General features: G+C 39.0%; 1 protein-coding gene across 5 annotated transcripts in view; it reads left to right on the forward strand.

Moving 5' to 3' along the window:
• Window positions 1–20,198, forward strand: part of RAB27A (RAB27A, member RAS oncogene family) — a 32,356-nt gene extending 12,158 nt beyond the window's left edge. For 2 of the 5 annotated variants that reach the window (XM_088172512.1, XM_014874097.2), the window contains exons 2-6: window positions 12,312–12,484; window positions 14,018–14,103; window positions 14,740–14,843; window positions 15,535–15,658; window positions 17,843–20,198. In XM_088172512.1, the coding sequence (XP_088028638.1) occupies window positions 12,332–12,484; window positions 14,018–14,103; window positions 14,740–14,843; window positions 15,535–15,658; window positions 17,843–18,041 (666 nt within the window). In that variant the 5' untranslated portion in view covers window positions 12,312–12,331 and the 3' untranslated portion in view covers window positions 18,042–20,198. Of the gene's footprint in view, window positions 1–411; window positions 530–8,301; window positions 8,331–10,413; window positions 10,434–12,311; window positions 12,485–14,017; window positions 14,104–14,739; window positions 14,844–15,534; window positions 15,659–17,842 lie in introns of those variants that run through there. The other 3 variants (XM_014874094.2, XM_014874098.2, XM_088172510.1) reach the window with 3 other exon arrangements.
• Window positions 20,199–23,344: the final 3,146 nt, after the last annotated feature.

Below are 23,344 nucleotides of genomic sequence, written 5' to 3' on the forward strand. Positions count from 1 at the left end.
TGTAAAGGTGGAAAATAAAACCAGTTTGGGGAACTTTGGTGCTTGCTGCGTTTCAATATAGTAGACTACTGTGTCTGCTGTATTTTATTTTTTTTGTGTACTTAGAAAAAGTAGTGCTCACACACTGCAATTTCCTCTCCCTAAGACAAGGAGGAGGGTTAGTTGTTTATGCAAAGGCTCGAGGTGTGTTACCTGGTTTAGGGAGATCTAGTTAGCTACTTTGCTTACTTTTAAAAGGGGAAAACAGATCACTTGATCAGTCAGCAAGACCACATGACAAGCAGCTGAGTGTAATTAGGTGAGGAGGGTGGTTGTGTGGGGCTGGCAGCTTCCCATTGCCCTGCGAATATTAGAGCTGTTAGTATTTACTACATTATTTTGGTTTTCTTTCTCTGCTGATGCTTCCTATAGGTGAGAAATGGCTCTTTTTGCATGACTATGGTATTCGAGAGATCTGAACTGTGTCAGGAAACTTGTCACTGAAGCACATTTGGAAAGCTATAGCTCCATTCACAGCTGTTAAACATAGGTATGTAAACACTTTTTTTTTCTATTTATTTTCAGAAGATTTATTACATTGTTTTCCTTGAGCTGACAGTGCCAGCTGCTCTTCTGTTAAGAGTAGTTTTGAAACTGTTGCTGCACTTTAACAAGCTGCCTGGAATACTCTGATTTTGAGAGTTCAGCATTGCTGCATCCTCATGTTCTAGAGGGAAAAGTAAAGCTGGGGAATACACTTGCCTTATGTAACACAAGCTTTGGGGTTAAATAACAAAATTGCAGATCTTTTGGTATGTATTTAGTCATTACTTTTCATAAATAGATTTAAATACAAACCAGGGTAAGTTTATTGACAGGATGCCTTAAGTTTTAGCTTTCATATTTTCCAGATTCTTTACTGCATTAGTATATAACTCTGAACTTCATACAAAATATTAGCAAGTTCTCTTCACAGTTTAGTCAGACAAAACAATCCTTTTCCAGCCTGAGAACCAAGGACACTGCTGCAGCTTCAGGCACAAAAAATGCAAACAACAGCAAATTGAGGAGAGCAGTCTGGGAGGATGGGACTCCATAACCTGGAGCTGTAATTGGACAATTATCCAGAGAATGTAAATGGACCAAAACTTATAAAAGTGTGAAAACTCAGGACCTGGAGTCCATCTTGGGTGGAGCCACAGCTGGGCTCTTCTACTGCCCAAGGTGTATCTTTTGAAGGCCTTTTTAAAAAATACCTACTTTATTCCTTTAACACTGTGTAGCCTCTTTAGGCATCAGACAAAAGAAATAAAATGACTGCAGTGAGCAGTGTCTGGATCCTGTAGCCATAAGATGGCTGTTCTGGTCCCAAGTCACCAGCCTACATTTTCTTCTGTGTTAAGTCAAACTTATTCTGCAGTTAGAAGGTGAAATTAGACCCCTGATAGTAAATGTGATGTGCAAATAACATTTAGAATACAGTAACTCAGTATTTTGAAATGTTGCAGTGCTTGAATTTTTTTCCCTTCTATTTCTTCCTATGTTCCCATTAGCATTTAAAGATAAATTGCACTGAATGAAACAGTCTTTTAGAACGGTGGGGTTTTTAAACTGCATTGTGTACCAACATGTTTGTTATCATGTTTGCTAAAGGGGTGATAAAATGCATGAAAATGGTGTGTTGCACAGGCTGTTATTTTTAATTACAAAAAAAAATTGAATAGCAAGGAGCCATGAGAGCTCATCTAGTTCACATTCCTTGTTCAGTCATATAGTATTGACACGAATCTTAAAATTAATGGTAAAAGCAGTAGGAAGGTGGGCTGTTATTACTGTGTTTTCTATCTCCTTTGGAAGAAGATCAGAATATCTGTACCCATCTGACTAAGTCATGTCATGCCACCCCAAGCATGATTTTGTAATAAGGCATCCTATCTAGCCATGTGTTTGCCAGCATTTTTCTAATCATGGATCAAAACTCCAGTTTTTGTAGACTGTAAATAACCAAAATTTTCTTGTTCAGAGAACAAAAAATGGTATTCTTCTCCACTTGTGTGGAGGTCACAAGGCTTTCCTAGGGTTTTATTTGATGTCTAGCATAGAATGTCTTAGGATGATTTTTTTTCTCCAGATCATCACCACCTGACTTGTGTTTATGAGAGAGAAGTGAGAAATTCATAAATGTAGTTCAATAAATATATTTTCTTGTAGTTTCCTTATAGCTATCCCCAGTGTATGAAAAGTTTATATAAAGTAACTGGGAAAAAGGATTTTGTAAACACGGATGCTTGGCTCACTCTTATTGTTTTTCCTGTGCTGTGTGGATGGATTGGTTGTTGTATCTGCTTCACTGTAATTTACTGTTATATAATATTTTCATTTTATTACATTACATGTGCATTTTGAATGTGTGTTACAGCAATTATTTCTAGCACATTTTAGTGTAGTGATTTGTAATAGCCTTAGTTATTTGAGGATTAAACTTTGATAATGTTGGATTCTTTTGCAATATGCTAGTATTTGGTGCTGCCACCCTTTACCTCACCATACTCTTGCTGGATTTCTGTATATTTGCATGTTTCCAACATGCTTTTAGTTTATAACACGATCTTAAACAAAATATCCTTAGTAATTAAGCTTGGTAAAGGCAAACAGGGAATCTAATTTAGCTGGGCTTCTTTAAGCATGAAAGACAAATTGTAATTTCTTTTTCTTTAGAAAATAAGTAGAAAAAAGAAGACCAGCAAAAGTTCTGAAACTATAGAAAACTTGGAATGACCTCAAAAATCTTAAAACAGTTAATGGAAAAAGATATGGAAGGTATCGTAGCAGAAGGAAGGAAATAAGCTCTAGACAATGGGAAGGAGAAAAAGGAGTAACTTTTATTTGGTCTAAAATGTTTTACTTCATTACTAGGAAACAGTATAGTTCCTGCTTCTGAGTTCTGTTTAAACGCTGTGTCATAGAGATATAATTTCTTTTTAAAAAGCTCTGTTTTGATACACTGTGATACAAGTGTTGGTATAAACAGAAGAACTGGGATCTTGGTGAGGAAATTCTCTGGGAGTGAGTGGGTTGGTTAGCACACCTCCACTATAGGCACTGCAGCTGTACTGGTTAGTGCTAACTGAGATTTTCTTTTTTCACATAGTTATTTGCTTTTACTGGAATCTCATTACTGGATTCTTAGTTTCTTCTGTAGTAAATCACATACACTGATTTAAAATCAATCCAAATGCTGCAAGCCAAAGTCAGTCAGCAGATGATGAAACACTAGCACCTACTTTAATGAGACTTTTCATATATAAACTCTTGAGGGACAATACCATTACATATTCCCGTTTTCTTGTGACTTGTGCACTGACAGGCACAGCTGAATAGATTCTTTCCTTGCCCTTTATATACTTACCCTTTTTATTCCATTCTTCATTTCAGAGGTTTGATGCCTTTCTCAGTTATGATGTAGCATTGGTGGTTTGCCAGTTTGTGTGAAATTTTTGAGTTCTTCACAAGCAGGCAACGTTTCTATTTGGTTTCTCACCAAGACAGCAGAGTCTGTATGTACTGTGGTGTGATAACTGCATATGCATTTCCCTGACAGTTTTCAACAGGAAACTTGTACTGCTTGGATCAGTTAGAGCATTCTGACTGGTGATTTATTTTCATAGAAAAGCTTTGTATATTTTTTCTGGAACTTGGGTTATAGAGGTGATTGTTCTGTAAGCTCACTGCCATTTATTAGCTATCAACAGAACCGTTCTGAATTTTAATTGAAGCCTTCTAAGGGTAGAGGTAGGGAATTGCCTGTCACTGTAGGTCAGTTCAAGTGAAACTTGAGGATGCTTTGTGTGCATGAAATGTTATGAAAGAATTCTTTAGGAAGGCACCTACGGCATGAAAAGCTGGCAATGGCTTCCAGGTTTCAGGTGGGGTTTTATTCCACAGCCATCCTGAGGCCTTCCCTCCATCTGGGAATAACTAAAAGGAAAGGTATGGGCAAACTGTGGCATTAGAATTGTGCTTTCCTTGCTCATATATTCGTATATAACACCAATTAGTGTAACAGATTCTGGTTTGCTGTGCTGTTTATCTCAGGAGTCTTTGTTGTGTATCAGGCTTTAACTATAATTCATGCTGTATTATGGGATTCTGATCTGAGCAGTGAGATAAATATTGTTGGCAACTCGGGTTGAAAAACAGCAGGCTTTTTGAATGGAAGCTTTGTGTTGAGCAGTTCAGCCTGCTTAATCAGTGCTTCTTTTGAATTATGCCTTCCTGGAGGCTCTAGAAAGCTGTGCTAGGATACGAACTGAAGCCAGCATTTTGCCAAAGCACTGTCTGAGTATTTTGGCAGACTGCAGGGGCTCAGTAGACAGCTTGGGCAGTGTTAATTTGTGCTGCAGTTCCGGAGCTGATCAAGTGGAGGATAGGGTGGAAGTAGGGGCTTGGCTTTCAATCCTTGAAAGAAAAGCCCACTCAAACACCATAGTTTTAGCTTTGCTTTAGTTTGAGTGATATTTTTGAGCTACAAGCATGCTTCACAGTGGCTGTGTCTTGCTGTCTCACAAAGATTTCTGTGAAGATTCTGCTTTGCTGCCACACGTTAGTGACTTCCTGAAGAGAGCAGGTTGTGGCCTATTGAATGCAGCCTATTTCAGGCAGAAGTGGTGTTTTATTATGTAATGGGCATGTTAAGTTATGGCCAGAGTATTCTCAGCAAGTTATTTCTAAAACATGAAACATGGAAGCATCACATACACTCACTATCTCCAAACATGTTTACTGAACAACTCCTGCTCAGTACTGGCTGAAAATTTCTTTCTCAAGACTATAGCTATTACAGACTCTGAAATTAAAGGCTCAGTTTCTTTTTGAGACTTCTTAGGAGCAGATAATTCACAGCTGCCACCCACCTCTCAGACTCTTTGAAGTGTCTTGCTGCCAGCCTGCACTGCTCTGACTGGCTTCCCATGGCAGCACAATCTCGGGTAGGTCCAGTGAGCTCTGCACCTGCAAGGATGCTTCTGTCAACATTTTCTGATTTTTAAAAGCTTGGGAGAAGTGAATGCTAGCTGTGAGCCTCAGTTTTATCAATTTAGATCCATCCTTCTGTCTGTCTGTTCTGTGTCCATTTTTCTCGTTGCTGGAGGGGTTTTAACTGACAGTTTCCCTTGCTTTCCCACAGATAACTAAGAACTTATTTTGTCCTTTTTGATACATTCTTTTAAGAAATCCCTCTGATTAAATATTTTCACCAGTAACTTTTTATTACTCCTGATGTTGTGCCTGATACCCATAGATAACAGAGTTTTCCAGCTCACTAGAAATGTCAGTAACTTTAATAACCAGTAAATTTTCTGAGGAACAGGATGTTTTCACTGTTTGCTGGAAGAATGATGACATTAGTCCTGCTCCAAAAGGCCATGATGCCTTGTGATTAGCTGCTCTCAGAATAACTCGTGATGGACTTCAAAATTTTTGGATGTTTCAATGGCACCTAAATAATGAGAAAGCATTTAATTTTCTAAGAAATAACTAGAAGAACAAAATGTTAGAAATCCTCTATACTGTGGCCCCTGTTAGTTTAGATCTCAATATTACAGAAAAGCAATCATGCTAAAGAATGGCAGTGACTGCTGAAAAAAAGGTTCTTGTATCTTCCAATTAACAACCAGATTAGCAAGGGAAGGGGTTTACTTGCTATGAGAAACAAAAACCCCATGTATTTCCCAATCCAAAGGATGAAAAGGTCGATTAAATTCTGCACTGCAGTTCTTTCCTGCCTCTCCCCTTTGTATGCTTGCCCATATCATGTTAGATGAATGGCGCAGTTTTATAGTCCCATTTGTATCATATTTGTGTGGTCTTCATTTTTATCCAGCAATGATTAGGAGGTATCTTCAGGTGTCTGGTAGCTGACCTTCTTCATTGACTTCTGATTGTCCTAATGAAGGTAATTTATTTGGCCAGATTATTCCTCCACGTTAGGGAGAATGCTGAGCATTGCTGTGAATTTCCTGTTTATAAGTTAGTGAAAAAGCATAGAAGCACACTTGGAAGCCAGTGAGGCTTAATGTATTTGTTAGAGGAAGAGAGGAATGGTTGAGGATGGAGTAATTAGTGTGGAACTGCTTAAAAAGAAATTAAAAATGCTTGCTTTACTTTTCCCAGTTTACTCTGGAGCTTATTTACTTTATACAGATGTTTGCTTCAGTGTTCTGACTTGAAAGGGGGTTCTGATGAGAGTGCAAAGAGGTAACTTGTGAGGCAAAAGCTCTTGTTCCCGGGATGGGGACAGGTCCTCTGAGAGATTTCAACTGTTTTCCTCACATAGTACTGCAAATCTTTATTTATCTACAGTATTTCCTTACTATGGAGCATGAAAATGTTAGGAACTGATGAGGGAATAGAGATGGTGCTGTGCTTTTTTGCACAGAAGTTGCAGCTGCACAAAGGTCCTCCTGTATGGGGAGTGTTGAATAACCATCTGCAACATTCCTGCTTTTATTCTTCATTTTTCCCCCCAGTTCCATGCTGCTTTTCCTTCATTTGTGTAACTGAGATAACCTTTGAAATCCAGCTGCCTGATAGTTGGTTTGGTGATGCTGAAATGCAAATGCAATTGCAAAACCAACTGTTGTTTCATTTCCTGGCTCCTCCATTCCTAGTCTCCTGGTTTTCTGGAAACAAAGTCTAGAACCTGCTGTTTCCTTGCCTGGCCTGTTGTGCAAGGCTCTCACCACATCAGACCTGCTGCTTCCCTTTTGTGTGCCCTTTCTGGGTGGGATTATCATTTTCTGCTTAGCATGTCCCATAGTAACTCACTCTCACAGTGCTTTGTGTGCCCATCACTTTGTGCTCTCTAAGTGCTGCAGTTGTAGTGATGCTGAAAAATGGCAGAGCACCTTCAGCCAAGTAAAAGTGACATGAGTGTTTGGAGGTTAAAATCTTCCAGCCTGTGTTTTTGTGTTTTGCAGATTCTTATGTATCTTGAGCACCCTTAAAATTGGTTAGATCTTTCCAAGAAAGAGGCACTCCTTAGATATCGATCTTGCAATTCCTTAGAATTCTTCTACAGTTGAAACTAAAAACATCGTAACAGTAAAATGTCAGGTAAAGCAATTGAAAGTAACCAAGGACTATTCTTTTTTCATGTTATTTATGTTACAGCAAAGCCCCAGAAGTTACAGAAAGTGTCATTTTGACCAAAACTAAAGCAAGCCAAGTCATACGTTTTCCTAAGAAAAACAATAGTGCAGCTCAGAACATTTTGGTGAAGTGCTTGTTCATTAGTTCTCTTTCCCCAGCACAGCAGGTACTTGAGTTTATGAACAATTGTTGTCATGATATATTTACGTGACATTTGCACGGATCTGGCAGCTTTTAACAAAGCGCTTGTAACAAAGTGCTGACTAAGCAGGAACATTATTTAAGTCTCTGTGCCGTGTTTGGACAGAGCTGGCTGGTGTCTGATTGAGCAGTTCTTCAAGCATTCAGGTGCTGCTGGAGCCTTAGAGCAGGGTGAGGCCATTCAGTGTGCTTCACCCACGCTGAGCAGGAATGTGGTTTTTGCTTTGCTGTAGTGTGATGGCAGTGCTGGTGTGACAGCATTACTGAACTTACTCCTCTGCACTCTGGATCACTTTCTCAGCGATGGAGAGACACATAAAACACTCTTGAAGCTTGTTTGTGTAGTGCCTTGGTAAAAAAAAATTACTACGAATTGATGTGCACTTGCAGAATAATCAAATCTGTACAAATGCATTATTGCCCTCTGAGAGACCTGCAGTGTCTTGTTTTTCTCTCTGTGGGGGATTTTGGACTCATTCTTCCCCAATGCCCATGTCAACTCTAATCACAAGCATGGAGCCTCAACAGAAAGGAAGCAGATTGCATTAAAGACTTCTGTATTCTCAAACCTGAGGTAAAGAATGTAAAGCTGTGAATGGAACTGGACAGGTGTGATTCATATACTCCATCATTAATGCATTTTTAAATGAAAACCCTTGCTGGGAACAACGTGATTGTCTTGAAGTGTGTGGGTGATTTTGCAGCAACTTTAGATCTGTTCCAAGGAAGGTCTTGCACAAATCTCTTTTGAAATGCTCTTTGCTTCTAGGAGTAGAAGGGACGTGTGAGCTGTGTAATTGTTTGCAGCCATGCAGTGAGACAGCACCCTCCTAGACACAGACATGGGCACACCTCTTTATCTCTGAGCACCCATCAACGTGGATGCAAACAGCTGACACGTAAGCCTCTTGGCTGTGTGCTGAAGAGGTGGTGCTGGAAAAGTACTCCTACTGGAAGTACTATCTCCAGTGTGCCCTGACTATTCCTTTTGCAGAGCTGGGGTAAGTGCTAGACGTTGCTTTAAAGTGATGTGCTTGAGGACTGTCTGATTAAGGGCATGTTCAGATTTCCTGAATTTTACATTGTGTGTATGTATACATGTTTTTATTTGCAGATCAATGCTTTTGGGGTTTTTTTTTTTTTTGCTTGTGTTTCCATGCATTCATCTCTTTTGCCTTCTTTTTCCTTTTCTACATCAGCTCAGTAGCAGCACAGGAGTTGCATGTTTTGTGTAAGGCCAGTTCAGGAAGCATATTCCCTATTCCCATATTGCATGGGGGAAATTTTGCATGCCAAGCCAATTTCCTTAATTTATACAGGAGCAAATCTGCCTTAGTCTGGAATGTTTTATCACACAATAGTCCTGTGATCTGTGTCCCAGAAGCAAAAAGATGAGCCCATTAAGATTGATGTCTGTAAGTTGAAAATACCTTGGACGAGGAAATGCAGGGAACAAGAGGAGCACTTGATTTGCAGAGAATCCCTTCTTGATAAAGCACAATCTGTGTGTGTGTGTGTGTAGGCTCCAGAGCAGCAGCTGTACAGGCACAGCTCAAATGCTGGCAGTGGGGGTCCTGTCAGCCATGGAAAAGGCCCCTGGAGCTTTTCCAGCGTTTGTTCACAGCTCTTGTCCATCTGCATACCAGGCAAAGTGCAAAGCCAGAGCTGAATGGGATTTCAGGAGGGATTTGCAACCGGCAAAACTATGGAAGGCTTGATGTGGAGTTTAAAACTGTGTCCATTAGTGATTTTTTTTTTTTTTTTTTTTTTTTTTTAAACCAAGGAGTTCTTACTCTTAGAAGCAAGATTGGGGACGATTTTATTTTGGTGACATTGTGAATTCTAATTGTATCAGTTTTTTCAGAATCTTCCTTTTCTACTTCCTACTATCCTGATATATGAGGTATGGAAGAGTAGAAGGAAACACTGGAAAATGTGAAAGTAAAAAGCCTAATAAAAAAAAAAAGCAAAATTGGAAGGAAAAACTGGGATGGGTTTTAGTAGCAGGGCCATGATTTTTAAAAGCTTCACAGCAGTTTTTGCTGAGAATATACTTTGCAATGAATATAATCTTATTTCTATTATGTGAAACTGGATGTGTCTGGACACTAGGACTGCAGGTCTCGGAAGCAGAGGGTGGAGATCACTTTTTAAATATTTGTACAGGGAGGAGGACAAAGCTTGAAACTGCTATGAAAATAGCTCTTTACATGTCTCCAAGGATAGGCTAACTGTGCAGGGTTTCACAAGAACCACTCCCTGGAGATATTTGAATAATAGATTGACATTATGGGGTGCAGTGAGAGGTGTGTGCATTTCAAAACCAAAGGAGAAAATTTCCTTCTCAAGCAAATCTTTTAGAAGGCATTTTTAGAACCCTTCCTGTGAAGGGTTCCTCACCCTCTGTCAGTCCTTTGGAAATTGTATTTTGTACCAGCCACAGAGAGAAGTGAGGTTTCAGTGGGCCAAATGAGATGTGTTTGTCCTGACAGACACTCTACAAATCAGATATGACACTGGGAATACCTTTAGGTTTTACTTCCCCAAGGCCTAATCTTGGCCAGAGCTTTCATGCAACCCTGTCCAGTGGAAGGTGCAGCTGAACTGTAACACTTCCCTACAGCTCCATGGCAGGGCTGCAGTGCTCTTCCTTCCTTTCTCTGTGTGGTCTTGCACAGGGTACATAAATCAGCAGTGATCAGGTGCACTGTCATTGGTACTTGCTATTAAAATATGTTCTGTACACCTATAGCGACCCTACAGAAAACCAACAAGACAAGGCAAATACCTCTGTACAGTAGCACAGTAAAAGGCATGGAGAAAGCTTGTCTTTGTGTAATATACTGGCCCTAAAATTTACATCTAAGTCTTTTAAAGCAACAATTAATTTAGGGATATTGAGACTGAAAGAACATGTGCTTGAGTAGAGGATGAGGTTACACAGCTCTTAGCCCTTTGAGAACACTGAGGGCAAAGGAAACACCGTATGTGAGATGGAAGTCTAAATCAAATGCAGTCTTTAGAAAAATCAATCTATTTCTAAAAAAATGTTTTTCCTTTTTTTCTGTTACATTTCAATGAAAGGACTTTGGTGGAGCTACAAGGTAGGTGATTGAGTTTTACTTTTTCCTTTGCCAGCTGGGGAGAGGATTTAAAAAATGAAACACATCTCCCCCTGAATTATTTTTGCTGATACATGCGAGTGTGTCTAATGGATCAGGGTTCTTAATTTCTGAAAATGTTCTTATGTCAGTGTTTGGGCTGCCTGTTCAACTTGCTTACTTGAATATGCTGCTCCTTCAGACCTGCACGGTGGATGCAGTCTGCAGTGGGTTGCATTTATGTAAAAAGGTCACTGATAACTCTTGCTGCAAGGCTCACCCTTTCTGCCTTCTACTCTATTGCAAAACTTTGGTTAAAACACAACAGTAGGAAGTGAATTCACTGACTGTGGCATAGTAGTGAGTGTGAACTCTGTCACCTAAACCCCTTTTCCTGCAAGCTTTTACTGGCATTGATGGCATAATGTGAAATGTACATTGGCTGGGAAAGGGAGACTTCAGTGCTTTTCAAAAAGGAAAAAAAGTGTTGTCTGCTTTCCACTGACTCTTTAGCTGGAGAATATCTGGGGTAAATCTGACCAGTGTCTGCTTTTTAGTAAGCCACTTATGGCCACATCAACTAGTCACAGTTCTGACTTGTAACCAAGAATGGGACCATTATAAAGGTGAAGCTTTAAAGATACTTACGGTTTTAGCTGAGTGGTGGTGATTGACGCCCACATGCTGGAGACACAGTTTGTTCCACACCTCAAGCTGTGAGTTGATATTCAAGAAATTAATTGGCTTTTTTTTTTTTTTTTTGCCACTGATGCAAACTGCTGCAGTGTTTGACTTGAAATGAATAACTTTATCTAGTTCAAGCTACAAGTAGTTCCAAAAATACTTACAGTGGAAACAGCAGATTTTACTCTTTTAAAATTTTATTTTATCATCTATTTTTTTTGTATTTTTGGCATCTTCTTCTGTCCTTTGTAAGAGGCAATTTTATGCCAGTTTTCTGTTGCTTTTAGAGTGGTTATTTTAGGCTTATCTTTTCATGTTCGTGTCTTTGAACACAGCACAAGGCAGCTCTCTACTGTTTGTTTTGGGGGAGGAGAGGCTCAGTAGCTACTCAACAGGAAAGTGCCAGTGCACTTACATCAGCTTTTCTAGTACACATGAAATTTGCCAGTGGTTCTTGTTACACATTTTAGTTGTTCCTGTACTTATATCAAACCATTGAGAATATGGTTATTTTTAAAAAGGGACAAAAAAGAGAGCAATTTCTTAAATGTGTATAAGCCGTAGAAAAACTGTGTTTGTTTAGATGTCAATTCAGGATCAAGATTTAGTTTGAATGGCTAGCTAGCATCACAATAAAAACTATAAAAACTGAAGATTCTTCCTCACAACAAAAACTCAACAACAAGAAGAAGCTTATTCAAGACTGAAAAATAGCTATTAATAGAAAATTACTGTAAATTTTGTTTAAATATAGTGGACAGTCAAGGAAAAAAATTCATGTTTTTTCATGTTACTAATGACATAGTGAGTATAAGACCAGAATTGCATTGCTAGTACAATTAAGTAGCTATTGCCAGCTTCCCTGAAGATTAAAAGCAGTTCTGCAGTTTATGTTCCAGATTGCTTGAGTAGTTTGACCTTGATTTTCAGTCTTGTCTGAGGAAATTAAAATTGCGTTGCCTTCTCTTTCCAGTAAGAGGAATGTAAAAAACAAAATGCCTTTTTTCAGTCACAACTGAATTTGGTATTGGTAATTTGTGTAAATGAGACCTTAAAGTGAAGTCTGTATAAAGGAGCACAAAACTGGCCCCACCACCTCCTGCTTTGTAGTTCAGGGAGTGATTTGTATTTTAAACATTTGTCAGAAGTCCTGGCAGAGCTCTGGACTAACTATTCCTTTTTGCTTTGCTTTTCAAGGTGCCGCCTGAATTCTCACTATGTCTGATGGGGACTACGATTACCTCATAAAATTCCTAGCACTCGGTGATTCTGGAGTAGGAAAGACCAGCCTCCTTTACCAGTATACAGATGGCAAATTTAATTCCAAATTCATCACAACAGTGGGCATTGACTTTCGGGAAAAGAGAGTGGTGAGTTTCTATGAAGAATGTGCTCTTGAAAATGGTGTCTGTCTGTGTGAAAGCCTGCAATCAGTGTTATTGTGTGATTCATTTTGTGACAGGAAAGGCCTCATCTGACCTGGCTGTTTTTGTCATTGCTGTGTACAGACCCATTTCCCCAGAAGTTAAGGAGCTGATTGTCAGAAACCGCTTCTTTTTGCTCAGCAGGTGTTAATGACTGTGTTTACTCTGTGACTTGTGCACACAGTACCTGGAGTACCACTTTTGCTGTTGAACTCCTTTCACAAGGAAGGACTGAACTGTAGTAAAATGTTTTTGCTGGCCATGAACTGAAATGGCTACTGAACAAATATGCAGTTTTTAAACGTGTGGATGAAATGGTACATGCAGCTGATCTGGCTTCCTAAGCAGTTGCCACTAGCAGAGAAGAATTATGAAATATAAGGTCGCTTTTTTCAACCTCTGAATTGTTATTAAACTAAGCAAATGTACTTCTGATATGAAGCTGAGCACTAGAGTATCATAACCAATTGGATGCTGGTCCTGGCACAAGCTGTTTGTTGTTACGTGCAGATTAAATGTCTTTCGTCGTAGCCCGGTGATTTCCTGTGTCCAGAAATCTGGATGCTGTAATGGGCATTGTGCAGACTGGTTTTTGGTGCATGACATGCACCACAGCAGTTCAAGGACTGGATATCTTAGTTAAATGCCAAACTGCTCTCTTGAATAAGTCATTGTTCTTTTTGTGGGATTGTAAATATGGTGGTTTACTTGATCAGCTTATTTGATAATTCAGGATAAGGTTTAGGCTTCAGAGCCTGAATTTATAATACATAAACTTGTTGAATTTGTGGATGTGTAAAGGTATGTTTGTAGCTTTTGTAATCTTAGATACTATGACATTTGAAGGTAAAGAAGATGACCTAACTCGAAGCATTCTAAACAAGAAATGAATCTATTTTTATCTGATCATTCCAAGACTAATAGATGCCCTTATTTATTTTTTCATGCTCAGCAAACTCTTCAGCTTTTTTTTCTCATCCAATTTCTGCTTTATAAGCTGTGATCTGATAAGATCTACTCTCAGCAATTTTTCAGCAGCATTTTGGCAGCTAAGTATAGATGTCATTATCTCTGAATATGTTCTGTTTGCTAATGAGGTTCTGCTACTACAAATACATCACCAAATTGCATTGTTGCTTTCTTGTATTTTATTTTGAACATGATGTAAGGTAGTGAAAAAATCCAGAAAATCAAAACACTAAAATTAATCTTGTCTCATAGGTCTAAATATCTGTCTGGAGTCCATAGTCTATTGGGTACTGGTTTTGCAGTTTCACTTTTACCCTTATTTCTAAATATTTAATTGGCTGCAATATTAAAATGCATCTCATACCACTTTTGCCTTACAAAGAAGAGGATTGAGTTGTAGTTGGGATCTGTGCATCAGCAGTGCTACTTTTGCTGCATTTAATGACTTTCAATGTCAGTTCTTTTGTGTTGTGTAGCAGCTGGACAGTCTTGCAAATTTACCTTTTCCAGGTGTATAGACCCAATGGGCCAGATGGTGTTGGTGGCAGAGGACAGAGGATCCATCTTCAGCTCTGGGACACTGCAGGGCAGGAAAGGTATGGCTCAAGATGGCAACAGGAGCTTACTTTAACAGCAATGGTAGCTTCATATGAATACCCATTAAATTCTAACTGTAGTTTACAACTGTTGAACACAAAACCTGTAATTCTTGCTTTTTAGTATTTTTTTTTTCATAGCCAGTGCATATAGATACTTTTAAACCTTGTCTTTTTAAAGTTCTCTTTAGTTTCTGTAAATATGTTGGGGTCTTGGGAAAGTCAGACAGGCAAAAGCATCTCAAAGGATTCTTTTCTATTGGCCTGCCAAAAGACTAGCATTCTTGTGGTTGTTAGTCTTAAATTCAAGGACTGATGTGTATAGGGGATAAATTTTAGTTCAAAGTTAGAATTTCTTTATTGTTTTAAGTTTTGAATCTTGATCAAGACATGCTTTATGGTAGAGGACTGTTTAAAGCTCTCACACTCAAGTCTCCTTGATGACCTAGGCCTTGATTAGGCCACAGTAATGTTAGCAATTTTTCTTACACAGTCCTTGCCTCAGCGAAACAACTATGAATATTTCCTTCTGGTTCATTCAGTGTTAAGTTACCTCAGTTCTTCTATGACTGTAAGCAATTATGTTTTCAAAGTAACTTGTCAGATGAGCAAATTAATTTCGCTTTGCTGGTCTAGGTTTCGTAGCTTGACTACAGCTTTCTTCAGAGATGCCATGGGGTTTCTTCTACTCTTTGATCTGACAAATGAGCAAAGCTTTCTGAATGTCAGGAACTGGATAAGTATGGCTTGTTTTTTTCTTTCTTTCTTTGCATGGGTGGAATGGGGAGTGGGGGTTATGCTTGTAAATACGGAGACTCACTGAGAATTAGAACTTAAAATACTGGGTTTTATGGCTTTCTCAGTAAAAGAATGTAAGTGTTGTATTCATAATTGTAATAGCTGCTAGTGATGGCTTCCAGGGCTCACCTCAAATTCAGTTTTGCCTACTGAACTTGGATCTTGACATATATAAAAGAAAGCTGAGTCAATATCCTATCCCTGGCTCTGGTAGTAATTTAGGTGTGTGGGAAGCCTATCCAAAAGTATTTTGACTCACCTGAAGCTTTGTCAGCAAAACTTAATGGAAGACAAATGTTACTTGACTGGTATATCTAGGCAAAGGAGTTGCCAAACTGCATCATCCATCTGGAAAGGGAAGTAGATCCTTTCCTGGCAGCTCGCTGTAGATACTTAGTGAGTGTAACTCCTTCAGCTGCAGATACACAAGTTTCTGTGCTAGCTTTGCCAGGCTTCTGTTTGCCTGGGTTTTTCACTGGATGTGTGACAGTGTAATCCCACCTGTTCTCTGGTTCTTCAGTGCAAGTGGAGAAGTGCTGTGAGCCAAGGGAGAACGAGCTTGGTTTGTGGTAGTGTTCTAGGGAGCTGTGTGTGGCAGTGACTTGTGACTCCTCTTCATGTTGGTGCTGCCAGGTCAGCTACAAATGCATGCGTATTGTGAAAACCCAGACATTGTGTTATGTGGAAACAAGAGTGACCTGGAGGACCAAAGGATGGTGAAGGAAGAAGAGGCTAAAGAACTTGCAGAAAAATATGGGTAAGTAAGCTTCTTACAATTATTGCTGTGTTTAGAGCAGAATGAGATATTTTCTGTAATGATTTTTTTCGGTATACTGAAAGGTTATTATTGTGAGAATAAGCATTTGAGAATGCTTAACTGGCTGGTATAATATCTTTTTTTTAAATCTGAGATTAATATTTTCTGCATTGCTTAAAAATTAGTATTCAGTATTGCAATAATCTTGTACTGGAAATTGGCTAATCTTTGCTTGGCAGTAAACAGTGTAAATGTTCACAAACATTCTGGAAAAGAGAGAGAATTGATCTAGAGAGGCAGGTGATTAATGGGGTCCCTTCTTTGCTCTTACCTGTGCTGAGGCATCTGCACTCTCACAAGCTCCCAGGGAATCTGAAAACTGAGTCAGACCAGTAGGAAGACAGGGTAGCCTTGCCCTTCCCCTTCCTGGCAGGCACAGGTCATGTGCCTCTGAAGGAAGTCTGTGAAATCTTTGTTCCTATCAGATATTAATTTGTACTTTTATACTCCCTTAACTCTTTAATGGGGCTCATCTTTGGATTACATTTGCATTTCACTGAGAATCAGAAACACACTTCTGAAGGAAATCATCTGATGCATTTGTTGTGTTTTAATTCATAGTGGAGCAGTTTTCTAGCACATGAACTGGATTCCCTCTCAAATGAAAACTAAGTTAAATGATGTTCTCCAACCACTAAACCACCTTCTGGAGGGACAGAGGAGAACTGCTCCAAAGTAAAGCCCACAAGACAGGTGTCATGAACACTGGCTCCTCAGTGCCAGCTGTCTTGTTCTGCAGGTCTTCTGCTGTGTCACGATGTTTTCTAGGCACAAATTAGCTTACCTTGGCCTTGAAGAAGGCAAATTAGAGGCAATCTGTCTATGAGAGAGAAAGTTCAGTGCAGTAATACCTTCTTACTTTTTCCTTCTCCTGTGAAAATGCTTGTTTGAAGTCCATGTTACACAGACAACAGCAAGTGCATGTGGTATTTTAACCAGCTGCTTGTGAAGGAGCAAGAAGTTTAAACAGCAGCAGATAGAATGTGATCATATCTTAAATCTCTTTGCATGTGACTTCTGAAAATAATTTATGAAGTATTTATCTTTGTGGCTGAAAATGCAACTTAATTTAGGAATAGTGAGCTAAAAGTCAAGGCTGTGGGCCACATCCAATCTGTAGGCAGTTACAAAGTTCTCTGCCCTGTAGAGGTGAGACAGGATGGCTGCTAGGAGTCACTTTCTCCTGAGGAGAGGCAAGATAAATCCTGCTGCAGTGAACAGTCTTCTGGTCACTAAAGTGTGACATAGTGAATATCCCCTTCTGTGGAAGGGCCTTGTACGTTATGTGATGTATTTGAAACAGATTGCAAGAGACCTGCACAGACACAGTAAGATACATTTGGCTGCTCATCGAGTCTTGCAAATTAAGTAAGAAATTTAAATTAAAAATTCTGAAGTGATGGTATCAGTTTGCTGGACAGTAACACGAATGCAGCCACTGTAGCACCGTGCTGTGGGGAGCACTAAGTACAGAAGGCCATAGCCTATGGACCCACAGAGGAACATCCTGATCCACAACAATAAAGAAAACAAGCAATGTACTTTAGAAACCAAGGTGCCAGAAACTTTTCTTGACAAAGACATAGGTGTTCTGAGCACTGAGATTTCTTGTTTTATGTAAGAAAGTTTAGTTGTGGTGTCAATAGAAGAAAGTCACCTTCTGTAGTGATGACTACTACCCCCTTGTGAGTCTTTAATGCCTTGCCTGCAGAGGAATGGCCATAGCAGTATTCCTTTTCCTGCAATTACTTTGTATGTCCTTGTGTGCACAAGTGTTCTCCTCACTGATTTCTGTGTGTATCAGCTCTGGAGTACCTGCATCTCTTGCAGGACATGGAGTTTAAAAAAACAGACCTTAGGAGCACAACTTTGGGAAATCATGCTGACAAGTGCCTCTATAAATTGTAGACTCTATTAACGTTTGCTCTTCTGCCCTATCTTCAGGCAGCAATTTCATAATTTCTTTCTAATTTCAAATGACTGAGCACTTAGTGTCTTTGTGCTATGGAGTAGCAGTGACAATCTTAGTGTGAGTTCTAAGTATGTGGCAGTGGTACTGTATTTTTTTTTCTTTGGTGAATGACAACTGTGTGATGTAAGATTTTTTTTTTTTGTCTCCTGCAGAATACCGTATTTTGAAACTAGTGCAGCAAATGGGAATAATGTAAGCAAAGCCATTGAAACTCTGCTTGACCTCATTATGAAGCGCATGGAACGATGTGTGGATAAATCCTGGATCCCTGAAGGGGTGGTGCGCTCCAATGGGCACAGCTCTACAGAACAACTGAATGAGGAGCAGGAAAAAGGCAGATGTGGCTGTTAGCCCTGTTACAATTAACTTTAATGTGTATAATACAGTACAGTTGCAGCTTACCTGTTTAACTTCAGGACAAATCGCTTTGTGTAGTTATTTAATGAGCTATATTAATTCTTGATACAAATTTTTATTTGCTTTCTCTCAAACAACATTGATCTTCACTTGTAAGGTATGCAGTTTATTAGTTGTGGGACAGAGGTTTATTTTTCGGTTTAGCACTGGATGTTCCTCTAATTCTCTACTTGGGGGGGGAAAGGGGAGGAAAGGAATTTTTATTACCAAATTCAGAAACATGTCTCTGTGGACAGCCAGAAAGGGTAGGCTTCTTGAAGGGTTTGCAGTTGCCCTTGGCAGTCTCCATCAACTACCCAGAGTAGGCATTTAACTTAGATATTGTGACAGCTCTTGGTGTCTCCTAACAAGATAACCAACTTGCTTCTTGGTTTTTAACAGAAACATTTAATCATTTCACCAACTAATAACAATTGTAAAGAACACATCCTGTGTTTTCCACAAAAGCCTGAGAGTGGTTTCTCCTTGCTCTCCTAATCCATCAGTTTTCAGTGACGAAAACAAAAGGGAAGCTCTTCAGTACAGAATAAAAAGCTCCAGAGAAACCCAGGGGTGTGCACACAGAGGACTTAGGGCATGTCATGTAATTGAACATGTAAACTACAGCTGTACTATATGAAATGTATCCAATGCAGCCTACGAGACTTCCTGACATCATCTGAATTTCTAGAACATGCATGTACGTAAATTTCTATGTAAAAGGCATAACTGTGCATCTGTTATGCTTCTTTCATATTGCTACTCATGTTTTAACAGGAATGTAGGGCAACCTAGATGTCAGGAAAATTTCATCAGAGTTGGTGCTTTGCACTGAATTTGTTTTACCAAACACAGATTGAGAATGTTTCTTCAAATTTGGATTGAGAAATGAATGATTATTGTCTTCTGGTGAGATGCAGCTAAGATAAGAGTCCTGTAGATCAGTATTTCTATGAATTTATAATGCTTGTTTTAGTCTGCCAACCTTTGTGTCTTGAACATCTTGGTTGTCATACAGTCATTTATGGTTTGTTCATTTCCTTTAGATTGTATTTTAAAAAGAATAGAATTACTTTTCTCTCTCCCCCTCTATGGATCACATAAATGTAATTTTTGGTTTCAGTGGATCATGTTACTCTAACCATTTTTATTTATTCATATGACCTAGGAAACAATCAGTATTTTTTTGACTTTTGCTCAGACTGATTTATAAGATGTGCCTACCAAACTCTTTTCTACCCTGGCAGAGGTTGTATAATTGTAAGGTATTGCCAATTAAAGTCATAACATGCCAAATTGAGTCTTGTTACAGACTTTCCACATCAGCTTGTTTACAGAACTCCAAAGCTATTGCTTCTTTAGAAATTATGTATTTATTTATTTAAATATTCTAACTACTGCAATTTGAGGCAAGTATTGATACCAGTTATGAACATGAATTGCAGCATAACAAAACTTTTGAAGGAAGGACCAAAAATGTTTCTAGAATAGGATCTAAGGAAAAAAAAATTTGATGTAGCTTCCGGTTATATTAATGAATACAAGAATAAGTGTTAAAACTTAGTTCTTAAAATATTTTACACAGTAATGCATTGTTCTTTAACAAACACAACGTGTAAATATTAGATTTTTATCACAGCCTACACAGAATATTTTAAAAGTGCAATATAATTAGACTGCTCTGGGGCTAGGACAGAGATAAAAGAAATTTATATGAGTATAGGGTTTTGGTTTTTTCTACTCCACTTCTAAAAATGCTTGTAGACCGGAGTTACTGTAGTTTAATTCAGAGTGCCTTTTGAAGTTACCATCATGTTTCTAACCAGTAGAGTAAGAAACTCTAGTGTAAGACACAATACATTTCAATGTACTTCAGTGTCTGAATTTCTTTTAATGTAACTCTTTGCTTTTCAGAGGGTTGCAGTGGAACTTTGTCATGCATTAACTTAAAATGGGAGTTTTCATGCTTATAGCTCCATCCAGTTCCTGAAAACTTTAAGGATCATTGCAACCAGCTGTTGAGCTAAGTGACTACTGAAATAGTGTAAAAATATTTCCTTTTGAATACTTATGTTTAAATTGGATATTAAATATTAAATACTGAAACTGTCATATTTGTGTCATGCCTATTATTTGTAACTATTTACAAAGAGGATCTACATAAAATTGCTTTGATGTCAGCCTTTGAAATGTGACATAAGATTTATCTGTTTGAATTATTTGTTCCCTTTTAAATTCTCATAAGAAATCATGGTAAATGTTTCTTGACAGTTAATTACACTGCTCTTTCTAGACTAATACTGGTTTTAAGAAACAAAGAAACAAGAATTCTAATGTGACATGAAACTTACTTCAAAAAAAGTTGTTTCCATTCAGTGTCACATGAAGACAGATTCAATTACAGATTGATCTGTAATTGAACAAAGTTTTGGAAAGTGTTTCCATTAAGATGGATTGTCCCAGGATTTCTTATTATGATAAAAAATGTTTAAACATTTCTGATATGGGCTTTGTCAGCACTGTTGAACTGAATTGTAACGTTTCCTGTTGTCTCAGTTCAATGTCAGTCTGTGTCCTGCACTGTCCCTGGGTGTTGTGAGGATTCTTTGCTCACACGTGTCCAAGGTCTGTGCTGTGGTCGAGGTACTTGTTGGTGACCCTCTCTGACCAAACCAGTCAGACGGGGCCTGGTGAATGCTGGGGGGTGCCAGGAGGAGCCCAAACCCAGAGAAGACAATGGAGACATCAGTTCTGTGTTCATAAGACATTCAGAATGCTGCTCATCTGAGCGTGTGGCATGTTCAGAGCAAAGGGAATCAAACAATATATTTTGTCTACTTTATTGCTTCTACAAAGGTAAGGAGCTTGATTTTTCAGAGTAACTGCTTCCATTAAGAGCAGTGTCTATTACCAGGTAGGTTATAATGTACTGGAGGACATTGCTAATATTCAGAGATTCCTTAACAGGCAAGAGAATGAGCTGAACTCACTAAGTTTAAAAAGGGCAAGTGTCACTGGCTATTCCACCTGGGCTGCAATAACCCAGTGCAGTAGTGCTAGCTGAAAAAACATTTTTCAGATAAGGGGATGAGCATCCTGTTCCAAAGCAGGCTGACCAAATTGCAGAACTGTGCTGCTGTGGCAGAGAAGACCAGCTGTATCCAGGGTAAAATGAAGGCAGCAGATTGGGAAAGTCAGGTTTCCTTATCTTCAGCAATTATAAAATTGACTGGAGTTCTGTGCCCTGTTTTGGACACCACAGTAGAATAAAGACATTGACACACTGAAGTGAGTCCAGCAGATGCCACCAAGATCAGAGGGCTGAAGCACAAGGGGTAGGAAGAGACAGAACAGAGTTGGCTTAGCTTTAAGCTAAGGGAGACCTTTCTGCTGTCTAATGGGTTGAGTCAGACCCATCTCAGAGGGCACAGGGATATGAAAGAGGCAAAAGAGAAACATTCTCTAGAAAGTGAAGACATAGTAGGAAAAGATTATCGCCATACAAGTGGTTCAGAAATTGGAAAAGGAGCTCAGGAAAGTTATGGAATCTCCATCCTTGAAGACACTAAAAACTTAAGCTGGCTGTGGCCTTGAGCCTGGTATTACTATGAGCAGAGCTTTGGTCTAGATGACCTCTAGAAGTGTCTTCCACCCAACATGATCATATGTCTCTGAACCTGATCTACAGGTGCATTTGCCTGACAGTTGTTTATTCTTTCATATGACTGTATGACAGTTATTTTACTTCTATTAGGAAACTTGTACAAGTATCTAAATGCTTGCAGATCAGAACTTTGCTATGAGTTTAAGGTAGTGAGTTGAGATTGTTTGGTGAAATAATTCTTGCTGTAGTAATCTGTGTCAAGAACAAATGAGCCACTTGGTTTGCTGCAAAATCTCTTCTTCCAGTGAGGCTGTGTTTCAGCTGGATCCCTAATTCTGTCTGTGAATAACTATTAATGGAGTAGAAGTACATATTGTTTTTTTATAATTAATTTGGATTCTGTCACCAGCAACCTTCAGTCTATATTGCCATTTAGTCAGGAACAAGCACTTCAAATCTACAGTGTAATGGCTTGTAGAGGGGATTAGTGCTTTGATGTGAGAAAAAGAGCTGGGGGTGAAAATCTAATGGTAAGTGTTTGTATTATCACTGTGCACTCACATCCTGTCTGCCTGCTGGATGTATTAGTGACAGTCTGTAATTCAAAGTGTTTAAACTGTAGAAGCCACCAAAGACTTCACAACACAGTGCTCTGCCAGGAAAAAGCTATCCTCTGCCAGGAAAAGTGAAATAAATACAGCCCATGGGGAAAAAAAGTTGCATAGGCAGGAAACTCAATCAAACTGAAAAAGGAGCACAGCCCTGGACCTAAGCAAACTTGTTTACTATTTGGTTTTGCCTCTAGCTGTAAACTTGTCTACACGGCTTCCCTCATAAAATTGGATTGTGTGTGTTTACCTTTTCCTCTTATCACCCTGGTTGCCATCCTCTGTCCCAGGCACAGAGCCCTCGCTCTGGCCTGCAGTGTGGAGTCATTAACATCCTGTGCAGCCCTGGGCTCCTGCCTGGCTCTCCTGCAGCAGATGTGCCCGACGTCTGGTTTTCACAAAGATTGGAGACAGCCCCTGTATGGATAAGGTGACTCCACTCTGCTCAAGCAAGTTTTCTTTCTTTGTCTTATATTTCTTAATACGGCACCAAGCTGATTGCCTTTCTTGTGTTGTTTTAGAAACCAGAAGGCAAAGACTACTTCAGAGGCACAAGCAATTCAACACATGAATTTTTCACCAGATGAAAAATCAGGTGAAAAAATGTAATTTCTTTTAAATGGAGAAGCAGGAATTGTAGGGGTAAAGACTTAAGTGGTGAGGAGGATTTCAGACTCAGAACTGGGATTGCATCCTACAGTTGAAGAAAAGAGAGATTACCTTCTCCAATTCCAAACAATTTGGAACCTTCAGGGCCTAGGATTTAGGTCCTTTCCCCGTAAACAGGTAACTCCAGGAGAGGGAACAGAAGGAGTAATAGTAATAATACGGTGTGCAGAACCACTGGTTTTAGGCAGAACTTCAAATTTTGCTGAGATTTTGGATTTTACAGGTACGAAAACAGCACAGAAAGTGTTGCCTGACTTTTATGGTAAATCAACTGTAAACGTAAAAATCTATCTCTAAATCTCTTTTTTTTTTTTTTTTTTTTTCCCCTTGGGTTACTCTGTGTCTCCTTACGTTAGTATTGATTCGTTAATTTCTCG

Source organism: Sturnus vulgaris, chromosome 13, assembly GCF_052056855.1.
Source record: "Sturnus vulgaris isolate bStuVul1 chromosome 13, bStuVul1.hap1, whole genome shotgun sequence".
Classification (NCBI taxonomy): domain Eukaryota; kingdom Metazoa; phylum Chordata; class Aves; order Passeriformes; family Sturnidae; genus Sturnus; species Sturnus vulgaris.